Genomic DNA, 13,575 nt, shown 5'->3' on the forward strand with positions numbered 1-13,575 from the left:
GTCTCGTTATGATTATCAGTGTCACCTGTGTTCCCCGTGTGTTCCCACTCCCCTCGTTAACCCTCTGTGTATTTCTGTCTGCGTCTCCCTCTGTTCAGCGTGACGTCGTCCCTCATGCCGTGTGTGGATCTCCCTGTGTCTCTCTGTGAGTTCTTAGTTTGTGGTTTCCCAGTTTAGTTTAGTTTGTATATTTGTTCTGCCAGCGAATAAAGCTGAGTTTTGAGTTCATTCCCTCGTGCCTGTGAGTCCTGCATTTTGGGTCCTACTCCTGCCTGCCGCACGGCGATTCATGACAGTTATACAAGTATAACACACAGTGAAATGTAGCCTGACACGCTCCTCGACATGTGCAAAAAAATTGGGGGGGGGGGGGGGTGTAGAGGAAAAACATTATATATATATATATATATATATATATATATATATATATATATATATATATATATATATATATATATATAAACAAAAAACAAACACCCAGCACGCCCCTGCGGGTGGTTTATCCTTCAAGCTCGGGTCCTCTACCAGAGGCCTGGGAGCTTGAGGGTCCTGCGCAGTATCTTAGCTGTTCCCAGGACTGCGCTCTTCTGGACAGAGATCTCCGATGTTATTCCCGGGATCTGCTGGAGCCACTCGCCTAGCTTGGGAGTCACCGCACCTAGTGCTCCGATTACCACGGGGACCACCGTTACCTTCACCCTCCACATCCTCTCGAGCTCTTCTCTGAGCCCTTGGTATTTCTCCAGCTTCTCGTGTTCCTTCTTCCTGATGTTGCTGTCATTCGGAACCGCTACATCGATCACTACGGCCGTCTTCTTCTGTTTGTCTACCACCACTATGTCCGGTTGGTTAGCCACCACCATTTTGTCCGTCTGTATCTGGAAGTCCCACAGGATCTTAGCTCGGTCATTCTCCACCACCCTTGGGGGCATCTCCCATTTTGACCTCGGGACTTCCAGGTTATACTCGGCACAGATGTTCCTGTACACTATGCCGGCCACTTGGTTATGGCGTTCCATGTATGCCTTGCCTGCTAGCATCTTGCACCCTGCTGTTATGTGCTGGATTGTCTCTGGGGCATCTTTACACAGCCTGCACCTGGGGTCTTGCCTGGTGTGATAGACCCCAGCCTCTATGGATCTTGTGCTCAGAGCTTGTTCTTGTGCTGCCATGATTAGTGCCTCTGTGCTGTCTTTCAGTCCAGCTTTGTCCAGCCACTGGTAGGATTTCTGGATATCAGCCACCTCCTCTATCTGCCGGTGGTACATACCGTGCAGGGGCCTGTCCTTCCATGATGGTTCCTCGTCTCCCTCCTCTTTCTTGGGTTTCTGCTGCCTGAGGTATTCACTGAGCACTCGGTCAGTTGGGGCCATCTTCCCAATGTATTCTTGGATGTTCGTTGTCTCATCCTGGACTGTGGTGCTGACACTCACCAGTCCCCGGCCCCCTTCCTTCCGCTTAGCGTACAGCCTCAGGGTGCTGGACTTGGGGTGAAACCCTCCATGCATGGTAAGGAGCTTTCTTGTCTTTATGTCAGTGGCTTCTATCTCCTCCTTTGGCCAGCCTATTACCCCAGCAGGGTACCTGATCACGGGTAGGGCGTACGTGTTGATGGCCTGGATCTTGTTCTTACCATTCAGCTGACTCCTCAGGACTTGCCTGACCCTCTGCAGGTACTTGGTGGTTGCAGCTTTTCTAGCGGCCTCTTCATGGTTCCCATTCGCCTGCAGGATCCCCAAGTACTTGTAACTGTCCTCTATGTCTGCAATGTTGCCTTCTGGTAGTTCAATCCCCTCAGTTCTGACTACCTTCCCTCTCTTTGATCTCACTGAGGGGGATCAGGCCTATGCAGAACAGCAGTGGGGACAGAGCATCTCCTTGGTAGATCCCGCACTTGATGGTGACTTGTGCTATGGGCTTGGAGTTGGCCTCTAGTGTTGTACGCCACATCCCCATTGAGTTCCTGATGAAGGCTCTTAGGGTCCCATTGATCTTGTACAATTCTAGGCATTCCAGTATCCAGCTGTGGGGCATTGAGTCATAGGCCTTCTTGTAATCAATCCAGGCAGTGCACAGGTTGGTCAGTCTGGTCTTGCAGTCTCGGCTGATTGTTCTGTCTACCAGTAGCTGGTGTTTTGCGCCTCTGGTATTCTTGCCAATTCCTTTCTGTGTCCCGCTCATGTATTGACCCATGTGCCTGTTCATCTTAGCTGATATGATGCCTGACAGGAGCTTCCATGTAGTACTGAGGCAGGTTATTGGTCGGTAGTTGGAGGGGACCGGTCCCTTCTTGGGGTCCTTGGGGATCAGGACCGTCCGGCCTTCAGTTAGCCATTCCGGGTGTCTCTCGTTAACTAGCAGCTGGTTCATTTGTGCTGCCAGACGCTCGTGGAGTGCAGTCAGCTTCTTCAGCCAGTAGGTGTGAACCATGTCGGGCCCTGGTGCTGTCCAACTCTTCATACTGGAGACCCTTTCTTGGATATCTGCCACTGTGATGGTTACTGGACCCTGTTCGGGGAGGTCGCTGTGGTCTGCCCTCAGATCCTCTAGCCACTGAGCATTGCCGTTATGGGTTGCATCCTTCTCCCATATGCTCTTCCAGTATTGCTCCGTCTCCAGCCTTGGTGGTGCTGTTCTCTTATTGTTCCCTTGCCACTGAGAGTACACCTTTGCTGGTTCTGTGGAGAACAGCTGGTTTATTCTCCTGCCTTCTATCTCTCTAGCGGCTGGCCAAGGCTGTGAGTCTTTGCTTGGCAGTTTCCAAGGCCTCAGGTATGGACAGCTTGCTGTATTTCTTAGGCACCTTATTTGTCTTACCTTTCTGCAACTCCGTTAGTTGGCTAACCTCCCTCCGTGCTACTTTGATCTTGCCCTCTAGCCTCCTTCTCCATGGAGGGTACTGCCCCTTGTCGCTGTTCAACTTGTAGCCAAGCATCTCACTGATCACTGCTGCCGTATTGTAGATCAGCTTGTTAGTGTCGGTAATCGTGGTTGTAGGTATTGCCCGTAGTGCTGCATTAACATCATCTAGCAGACCTTCTGAGGGTACTTCACGTAATCTTGGTAACCGGCTACGGGGGATCCAGGTTTCAAGCTTGGCCATGATCCTATTTTTCAGGTCAGTTCCTCTCGCACTCAACGATCCTTCTCCTATCGCACTTGGGGCTATGTACCCAATCTCGGGTGGGGGTGATGATATCGCCCCCCTGACCTGGCGTCCTGACTCCTCCTTGCCGTAGCATTTGTGTTGTACCTCGTCAATCTCTAGCTGTGAGAGCAGTCCCTTCTTTCGAATGTTGGAACACTGAGCTACTAGTTGTTTCGCCGTCATTGTGGATGTTGGGTATCGAAGAATCCATAGGTCCCTCATCCTATTCATGTAGCCCCTTCCGCCGGGGTTACTTGCGTAGTAGCATTCCAACAACGCCCTGTTTTCGTCTCTTGCCCACCGATGCCTTCTTGTTCCAGTAGCCCACTTTTCGTCAGGGTGCCCTGGTTCCTCAACACCTGACGCGGACCTTGTTGATCCGGGCGACGTCCGAGCCGGCATGCCTTCATTGGGAAGATGGCCCCAACTGACCGAGTGCTCAGTGAATACCTCAGGCAGCAGAAACCCAAGAAAGAGGAGGGAGACGAGGAACCATCATGGAAGGACAGGCCCCTGCACGGTATGTACCACCGGCAGATAGAGGAGGTGGCTGATATCCAGAAATCCTACCAGTGGCTGGACAAAGCTGGACTGAAAGACAGCACAGAGGCACTAATCATGGCAGCACAAGAACAAGCTCTGAGTACAAGATCCATAGAGGCTGGGGTCTATCACACCAGGCAAGACCCCAGGTGCAGGCTGTGTAAAGATGCCCCAGAGACAATCCAGCACATAACAGCAGGGTGCAAGATGCTAGCAGGCAAGGCATACATGGAACGCCATAACCAAGTGGCCGGCATAGTGTACAGGAACATCTGTGCCGAGTATAACCTGGAAGTCCCGAGGTCAAAATGGGAGATGCCCCCAAGGGTGGTGGAGAATGACCGAGCTAAGATCCTGTGGGACTTCCAGATACAGACGGACAAAATGGTGGTGGCTAACCAACCGGACATAGTGGTGGTAGACAAACAGAAGAAGACGGCCGTAGTGATCGATGTAGCGGTTCCGAATGACAGCAACATCAGGAAGAAGGAACATGAGAAGCTGGAGAAATACCAAGGGCTCAGAGAAGAGCTCGAGAGGATGTGGAGGGTGAAGGTAACGGTGGTCCCCGTGGTAATCGGAGCACTAGGTGCAGTGACTCCCAAGCTAGGCGAGTGGCTCCAGCAGATCCCGGGAATAACATCGGAGATCTCTGTCCAGAAGAGCGCAGTCCTGGGAACAGCTAAGATACTGCGCAGAACCCTCAAGCTCCCAGGCCTCTGGTAGAGGACCCGAGCTTGAAGGATAAACCACCCGCAGGGGCGTGCTGGGTGTTTTTTTTTTTTGTAATATATATATATATATATATGTAGTATATATATATATATGTAGTATATATATATATGTAGTATATATATATATATATATATATATATAGATATGTAGTATATACATTGGGTGAATGTGCAGTAGTAGCAGCAAGCAGGTGAATTCTGTACATTAATATGAATAGACATCTGACTATTTTACAGGATAGACAATATAAACATATTTAAAATTAAAGGAATTGAAATGTACATTGTGCCTTGGTTTAGTGTCTGGAAGAGTCCTGACTCAGTCAATTATAGATGATGTGAGAGGGCGGGTGTGTGTGTTTAGGGAACGGATGGCTTGGGGATAGGAGTCTCTCTGTCCTTGCCCGGAAGATGCGGAGCCTTCTACCAGATTGCAGAAGATGGAACAGTTTGTTGCCAGGATGGGACGGGTCCTTCAGTATCTGCGCTGCTCTAGTCCGGCATCTCCTGGTGTAGGTGTCCTGAAACGGGGGGAGAGCAATCCTGCAGCAGCGTTCTGCTGTACGGATCACTCTCTGGAGAGCTTTTTGGTCCTTCACACAGCTGTTCCCAAACCACGATGTCATGTTCTGTGTGAGGATGCTCTCCACAGCGCCTGTATAGAAAATCCTGAGGATCTTTGGAGAGACCCTGAACTTCCTCAGTTGTCGTAGGTGATACAGGCGCTGCCTAGCCTTTTTGGTCTGGACCTGAATGTGGGCAGCCCATGTCAGGTCTGAGGAGATGTGGACACCAAGATACTTGAAGGACTGCACCCTCTCCACTGGAGCTCCATTGATGATAATGGGCTTGTAGTCTCTGTGCTGACCCCTTCTGAAGTCCACCACCAGCTCCTTGGTCTTGCTGACGTTCAGCTGGAGGTGGTTGTCCTGGCACCACGATGCCAGATTCTTCACTTCATCCATGTAGGCTGTCTCATCGTTGTTGGAGATGGCACCCAACACCACTGTGTCGTCAGCAAACTTCACAATGGTGTTGGAGCCATGGGTGGCCACACAGTCTGAAGTGTAGAGGGAGTAGAGCAGTGGCGAGAGGACACATCCCTGAGGTGCTCCTGTGTTGATGGTGATGCTGTTGGAGAAGCACCTGCCCACCCTCACCACCTGAGTTCTGCCAGTGAGGAAGTCCAACACCCATGCACACAGACGGCTGTTAAGTCCCAGATCCCTGAGCTTTGTGAACAGTCTGCAGGGCACTATTGTGTTAAACGCTGAACTGTAGTCAACAAACAGCATTCGCACATAGTTACCCTGTTTCTTGTCCACATGGCTGAGAGTGGTGTGTAGGACGTGGGCGATGGCATCCTCTGTGGATCTGTTGGATCTGTAGGCGAACTGCAGCGGATCTGTGGTGTCTGGGATGGAGGAGGAGATGATGTTCTTCAGCAGCCTCTCAAACACCTTCATTACTACCGAGGTCAGTGCAACTGGCCGGTAATCGTTCAGGGATGAGGGTTTGCTGTTCTTGGGCACAGGAATGATGGTGGATCTCTTGAAGCATGTGGGGACCACAGACTTCGCCAGGGACTCGTTGAAGATGTAAGTGAACACACCTGCTAGCTGGTCAGCACAGCAGCGCAGCAGACGGCCGGTGATGCCGTCTGGCCCCGCCGCTTTCCTTGTGTTCACTCTCCTCAGTGCCGCTCGGACGTCATGCTCCGCGATGCTGGTCACCGGTCTCTCGCTGATGACGTCACTGTCCTCGGTAGTCAGGCGGTAGATAGCATTAGCTGCCTGGCTAACCTCGAAACGGGCGTAGAACTGATTCAGCTCGTTGGTGAATGCAGAGTCCGCGTTGATCAGCGCAGTGTCCCTGGCTTTGTAGTCCGTAATGGTGCGTAGTCCATGCCACATACTCCGTGTGTCGCCCTGGTGGAAGTGGGACTCCACACGTTCCCGGTACCGGCGTTTGGCATCTCTCACCGCGCGCCGCGCGCCGTATGAGGCCGCTTTGTAGGCGCTCATATCGCCAGTGGCGAGACCCGCGTTGTAGGAGGCGGTCCTGGCGTTTACTGCAGTGCGGATCGATCTGTCCATCCACGGTTTCTGGTTTGGGAATGTGGTGAGAAGATGGTCGTTCACAGTGGACGTAAATGGCTTCTTTCACTCCTCTTTCAAACTCATCTGTCCTCTCTGTCCAAAATGTGAATATTGGCATCCTCGAAAGAGTGACCTTTGTCCTTTAGATGAAGATGGACTGAGTCTTGTCCTGTGGAGGTGGCTCTTCTATGTCTACATTGTTAAGTTTGTGTTTAGAAACTTAACAATGTAGTGTATGCTGTACAGTGTATGGCCAGCCCTCTACATGCAATAATAAAAGCTTTCTTTTCTATTTTCTGGTCAGTGTTTTGTGACTCCTCACTCCTTACCTTACTGACTTGGTAGGTGAAGCATGCTAGTATAAACATTTTAGCAAATTTACTGTATGTACCAAGTATTTTTTAACTAATGATGTACTTTGCAATTCATTTTTTTCACTTTCATGGAAAAGATCTCTACAGCTACACATAAATGCACACACTCAAACCTTCAGGATGTTAGTGGCACTGTGTAAGGCACTGATCCCACACCAGTATGTAGGGGTTTGTTGCAGTACAACGGTGTGTAACACAAGACCCTAGTGTGCTAATGACTTCTCCTAGCTGTCAGTTAACCATTTCCTCTATGGCACAGGAGGAAACGTGCACACATACACACACATCCTTCCATCTGGTCCACTTTCAACCCACTGTGACCCTGTCTGAGTGTGATTTATGAGTAGAACATAACAGTAGGAATCTAGTGTCTGGGATCTGATCATTATGCATATGTAACTATGAACATGCGTCTAAAAGAAATTATGCTTGTCCATTTGAACTCATCTGTGGATTTTCCAAGGGGCTTTATTGGTCGTATTAAGTAACAGCAACTAAATATTCTGTCATTCACCACGTGAGACCCTGTGCAGCTGAAAAAGCATGGGCGATTGCAGAATTTATAATGATAAAGTATGTATAATAAAGGATTAAATCATTGTTTGTTCCTTAAACTTCCTTTGCTACAAGGCTTGTCTGTCTGTTTGGACAATGAGGCCTACGTTTTAGGTTATAGTCAACCAAACATGAGCTAGGACATATCATTTTAAGATATGTAAGCTCTTTTTCTGTTGCCAATTATGACTGAGAAATGAACATTTTTTTTATTTCCAAAATAGCTAAGTAGTCAATTATTTGACTTTTTTCTTATTAGGCTAAAAAAAACTCCAGATAATTTCAAAGAAGATTAATTGCATCAAGATGGAAAGTAAGAAATTTAAACATTCACATTGTTCTGTTGTGTTGAAAGCTCTGGTAAATCTGGCATTGGCTATAAATCATTTGGTAACTCTAAAGGGAGTAGTTTGGGCTACTATTTGTAACCTTTGACCTTTTTAACATACAGGAAAGTGTTTGTCTTAAAGCCGTGTTGGCTGAAGTGAGAACTTGCAGGCTTCTGGGACACAGAACACAGAACATTTATTACACATATGTACAGGGATATATACAGTCCCAATCAAAAGTTTAAGACCACTTGAAAAAAGGCAAAAAAAAAAAATCGTATGGTTGGATCTTAACCTGCAACAAGAAGAAATGGGAGTGCGACAAAACATTTTTTTGAGCATACAATTTATTGAAAACAACGCTTAAACTGAAACAGGCTGATTAACAGCTGATCAAAAGTTTAGGACCACATACCTTTAAAATGTCGAATCTGTGCAAAAATGTGCCACTGAACTGACCGTTTGGACTTTGCAAGAGAGCACCAAAGATGGGACACTGAAAGGTGAAAGAAAGTTTTATTCTCTGATGAGAAAAAAATGTAACCTTGATGGTACTGATGGTTTCCAGTGTTACTGGCATGACATGCAGATCCCACCTGAGATGTTTTCCACACACCACAGTGGAGGTGTTTTCTCTTTCAGTGGAACAATAGAGCTTCAGGAGGTGCAGGAGCATCAAACAGCTGCTGATGTTGCAGATGTTGCAGAGAGCAATGCCTGCAGGACAAGGGACTTCTTCCAGGAGAATAATCACTCCTTTGGACCATTCTGCATGTTCCCCTGATGTAAATCCAATTGAGAACCTTAGGGGATGGATGACAATGGAAGTTTGCAAAAATAGACAACAGTTCCAGACAGTAAATGCCCTTCATGCGACTGTCTTCACCACTTGGAGAAATGTCCCCACTCACCTCATGGAAACGCTTGCATCAAGCATGCTGCAACAAATTTTTGAAGAGATCAACAATAACGGTGGAGCTACTCATTACTGAGGTCATGTTTGGAACTTTGATTTCTGTTTTGGGGGGGTTGTTAAAAATGTTTTGTCTCACTCCCATTTCTTCTTGTTGCATGTAGAAGCTCTACTTAAAACACTGTTAAGATGCAACCATGCAAAATATGATATTTTTTTTTGCCATTTTTCAAGTGGTCTTAAACTTTTGATTGGGACTGTATGAGCCCAAGTATATTTGTAGATATGCAGTATATTGTGAACTCCAAACATGGTGAGTATTATGGCATCCAAAGAGTTTAGCTTTGGTCACATCCTACCAGACTGTATTCTCCCAGTATTTCACAGGCCTATCTAAATGTTGTTCAGCTAAATTTAAACCCCCTTCCACATCCCTTTTGTTCTTTAGCAATGGAGCCTTGCATAGTGAGCGTGCATACAGGCCATAGCAACTAGCATATTACTTATTGTTTTCTTTGAAACAATTGTACCTGCTGATTCCAGGATTTTATGTTGCTCACCACAAGTGATCCTTAGTTCTTGGACAACTCTTCTGATAATTCCTTTTAAACCCTTTGTCTGAAATCTTGCAGTGAGTACCTGGTTGTTGCCGGTTTATAGTAAAATGATGTTCTTACCACTTCTGAATTATGGCTCTTTTAATAGTTTTATGGAAAGAGAAATTCTTGTGTAAACATTGCCATCAGTATGCTTTGCAAAACTAAGGTTGAAAAGGTCTTGAGAGATGGCCTTGATTTTACCCATCATGAGCTGTTTCTTGTGTCTTGGTAAAGAGGCAATTTTTATAGGCCATTATTTGGAGGCCATTAGACAGAACCAGCTGATTTTAGTTCTGATAATAAATTTCAGCCGGTGCCATGATTTTCTGTGCTTTTTTGCACCTCCCTTTCTTTGTGTGTTCAGTACCTTTTCCCTATGTCATTTCTAATTATTACACATAATTTATGGGCATCTGAATTTATGGACATCTATGGTTTGATTTTGTTATGTGCGGATTGGATGGGTTGTTATTGACATTAGGAAAAAATGTCATGTCAATAGAAAAAAGTTGACATGCTCATTTAGTTACTTTGAGTATGCCATACAGTTATTTAATTTTACCCACTATGTGTGTCACATATCTCCCCATCTGATTGGTTAACCATCACCATTTTGTCCATCTGTATCTGGAAATCCCATAGGATCTTAGCACGGTCATTCTCAACCACCCGTTGGGGTGTCTCCCATTTTGACCTCGGGACTTTCAGGCCGTATTCGGCACAGATGTTATGCCAGCCACTTGGTTATGGCATTCCATGTATTTCCTGCCTGCAAGCATCTTGCGCCCTGCTGGGTGGATCCCAGTGTCGATGGATCTTGTGCTCAGAGCTTGTTCCTGTTCTACCATAGTTAGTCCCTACGCGCTATCTTTCAGTCCAGCTTTGTTCAGCCACTGGTAGGATTTCTGGATGTCAGTTATTTCCTATATCAGCTGGTGGTACATACCGTGCAAGGGCCTGTCCTTCTATGATGGTTCTTCTCCTTGCTTCTCTTATTTCTCAGGTTTCTGCTGCCTGAGGTATTTACTAAGCACACAGCCGATTGTGGTGATCTTCATGGATGTTTGTTGTCTCATCCTGAACAGTGGTTCTGAGACTCACTAGTCCTTCCATTTCTTATGGGGTGACACTCTCCATGGGTGGTAAGGAACTTCCTTCTCTTGATGTCAGTGGCTTCTATCTCCTCCTTCGGCCAGGCTATCATCCCAGCAGGGTACCTGATCACCAGCAGGACGCAGGTGTTGATTGCCCAGATCTTTTTCTTCCCATTCAACTGACTCCTCAGGACTTGCCTAACCCTCTGCAGGTACTTGGTGGTTGTGGCTTTCTTAGTAGCCTCTTTGTGGTTCCCATTTGCCTGTGGTATTCCCAGGTACTTGTAGCTGTCCTCGATGTTTCCAATCCTTCAGTCTGGTAGTGCAATCCCCTCAGACTATGTTCCCTCTCTTCGTTACCATCTGACTACAATTCTTCAGTCCGACATTCCAATTTTATTGCTGTAGATCCTAGTAGGTTATATCACTGAATCGATGTTCACTCTTGGTATACAGCTCGATGTCATTCATGTAGAGGAGCTGGCTGACAACTGCTCCATTCTGTAGTCAGTATCCGTAGTCAGTAGGGCTGGGCTATATCATACAGTTCACGGTAATACCGGTATAATTTTGTGCAACGATAAGAAAATGAAATATCGAGAAATCGAGGGAAAACCAACAACACACTCGGCAGAACATTATGTTATTTACACGGGTGCACATAAGTGGTCCGCGTGTGCGCATTTGCTGTCAAAATAAAAGACGCGCACCAGATAAGAAGTTGCAACGCGAGTTTGCGTCCATATAAAAAGCACTGTTTTTGTCCGCTAGAGTGGGATTTTCAGGGCACATTCTGCACCAAATCTCTGTGCGTTCATCATTTGTTTGAAGCCAGCTCACCTCCTGCAACCACTTTTCCGAGAATACGCGCTTCTTTTGTGGTTCGGACTCCTGACATTTCTTTGGAGGTGGAGGAACATCACAGTAATTGCTTAAAGGAGCTTCTTCGACATCTTTAAGAGTTCTAAACAAATGTCTGTCCTCCTCCAGAAAATCCTATGTATACAAACACGCGTTGCAACTTCTTATCTTGTGCGCGTTTTTTATTTTGACAGCGAATGCGCACCTGTGGACCACTTATGTGCAGCCCTGGTTATTTAGCTTGTCATATCGCAGCCACAGAAATTCTTTTGTCCATGAAACCATAAAGCTGCACTTTCTTTTTGCCTTATAGTCTGATTTGTCATAACTTCTCCGTTTTGTGGTAAGCTTTTCTTTGGCTGTCACTTCTTCACCCTGACCTGTCTTATTTGGCTCAGCAGAACTAAAATATATATGCTGCTGCTTTTACACACACGCACTCACATAATGCTCAGCGATTCTCTGCGCAATCAACCTCTCACATGTTTAAGCTGCGGGAGATTTCACTTGTCATGTTTGCATAGTAAGCTAACGATTGATAAGACGATGTCAGAGGAATTGGTGCACAAATTATCATCACTCACAGATCAGTGCTGTCGCTCTCTATACACAGTTCGCGCGATTGCAAAGTGAAAGCAAAAAACAAGCGCAAATTCAAACGCGATTTCAATATGTCACATATTGACAGTGGCTCACCGATGCCAATGACATAATTACCCAGCTACATTTCCGAAAGAATGCAAAAGCATTGACATATATTTTTCCTTCCTATGATAGGCCGACGGGCAGGGCAGAGATAGATTTTGGTAGCCTGACTGGAAAAATCGCTAGCCCCGGGACGTCGGGCTAGCGATTTTGCGAGCCCTGTTGTATATATGTGTATATATACATATATCTATATATATATCTATATATATATGTATCTGTATATATAGGCATGATATATGCCTATGAGTGTATGTAAACAGCTAACTAAAACTGTACAATACATATCCTGACCTACACTGGACTGTTAGTGGTTTTGAAGCTAATCCTGTCCTGTCTTTTTTTTTTTTTCATTGCAGTTGCGTCAGGCCTTCCTGTGAAGTAAGAAGGCGAAGGTGTGAACCAGATTTCTTCTTCAGCGATGAAATATGTCGCTGCGTTCCATCCCACTGGAGAAGGATAGACTAACCTCCATGCTATGGGACATTAACAAGATTATATTAAACTTAAAAAACAAAAAAACTATTTATCACCCATTCTCCTCAGATCTACTGGTCATAAGTATCCCTATTAGATGTGGGGGCAGCTACGTGTGTGGGCCCTAAAAAATGTGGCGAAACCTTAGTGATTAGGATGAAGATATGGGAAACTGATGAGTTGAAGGTGATAAATGCACTGATTTTGATATAAAGATATTTTTATGGGAGACTGATCTGAGATGAACATTGGAAGGAAAGACACTTTTTCTAAGATACTGTCTAAGTAATTTCTCTTAAAATATTTGAGGGGTTTTTGTATCAATTATGTCGCAGTATTCTTATGTCAGATATTGATTATATAATTTATTAAAGGTTATTTTTCAACTTTCTTGCAATTTCTGTATTTTTCATAAAAATACACCGATCAGTATTTTTGTATCATATAAAATATATATGTGAAATAAAGTATACTGAATGTTATATATTGTTAATTTAGGTTGTTATCCAGTCTGTTATCTCAGCTTTCACAGCAGAACAGATCACCAGTTTATTGCTGGGCTAACACAAACAGACAGACAGCCTTAAATGTTCATAGTAACTGGTAATTTTAAATTACATAGCATGAATGTCCTATGGGAGGATACCCGGAAGAAGTCCACACTGTTCCAGTGAGAACACTCAAACTCCACAAATAAGCTCTCTGGCAAACCATAGTGGCAGCGCTGTGTTATTGTTACAATGTCTAAACACAGACATTATGATCAAGAACCATGTTTTTCCAATTACAATAGCTGCAGCTAGTGACTCTGAGGATGCAAGGCATGTTTGATAGATATTATGTAGATATTTTACAGAGCAGTTGTTTGAGCCGTTTACACAGAAATGAAATGTAAACTGTATACTCTGGCAATGGCATTTATTCTGCCCGTATCTAATCAACGTACTCTGAGTAGATCTTGTGAGGAGGATCACACTTATCTCTGTCTTTTCTGTTATTTAGAAATCCAAATCCTCTTGATTCTATAAAAAATGAGCAGAGAAAAAGCCAATTTGCAGGTTCACAGTTTGGGCAGGGATTGCCTCTGGGGCTCGGCTTTCATTTCAAACTGTCAACATATTAGGTCCAATCGTCTGAAATGCTC

The 13,575-nt window shown here is 45.5% G+C and overlaps 1 protein-coding gene across 1 annotated transcript in view; it reads left to right on the forward strand.

Annotated features, from left to right (window-relative positions):
* vegfc (vascular endothelial growth factor c) overlaps positions 1-12,821 on the forward strand; it is a 102,502-nt gene extending 89,681 nt beyond the window's left edge. The window contains exon 7 of the mRNA XM_085458323.1: positions 12,314-12,821. Within this exon, the coding sequence (XP_085314449.1) occupies positions 12,314-12,422 (109 nt within the window). The 3' untranslated portion in view covers positions 12,423-12,821. The remainder of the gene's footprint in view (positions 1-12,313) is intronic.
* Positions 12,822-13,575: the final 754 nt, after the last annotated feature.

Source organism: Copadichromis virginalis, linkage group LG6 (genome assembly GCF_057382275.1).
Source record: "Copadichromis virginalis isolate Kocher_CV1m ecotype Utaka linkage group LG6, C_Virginalis_male_GT1.1, whole genome shotgun sequence".
Lineage (NCBI taxonomy): Eukaryota > Metazoa > Chordata > Actinopteri > Cichliformes > Cichlidae > Copadichromis > Copadichromis virginalis.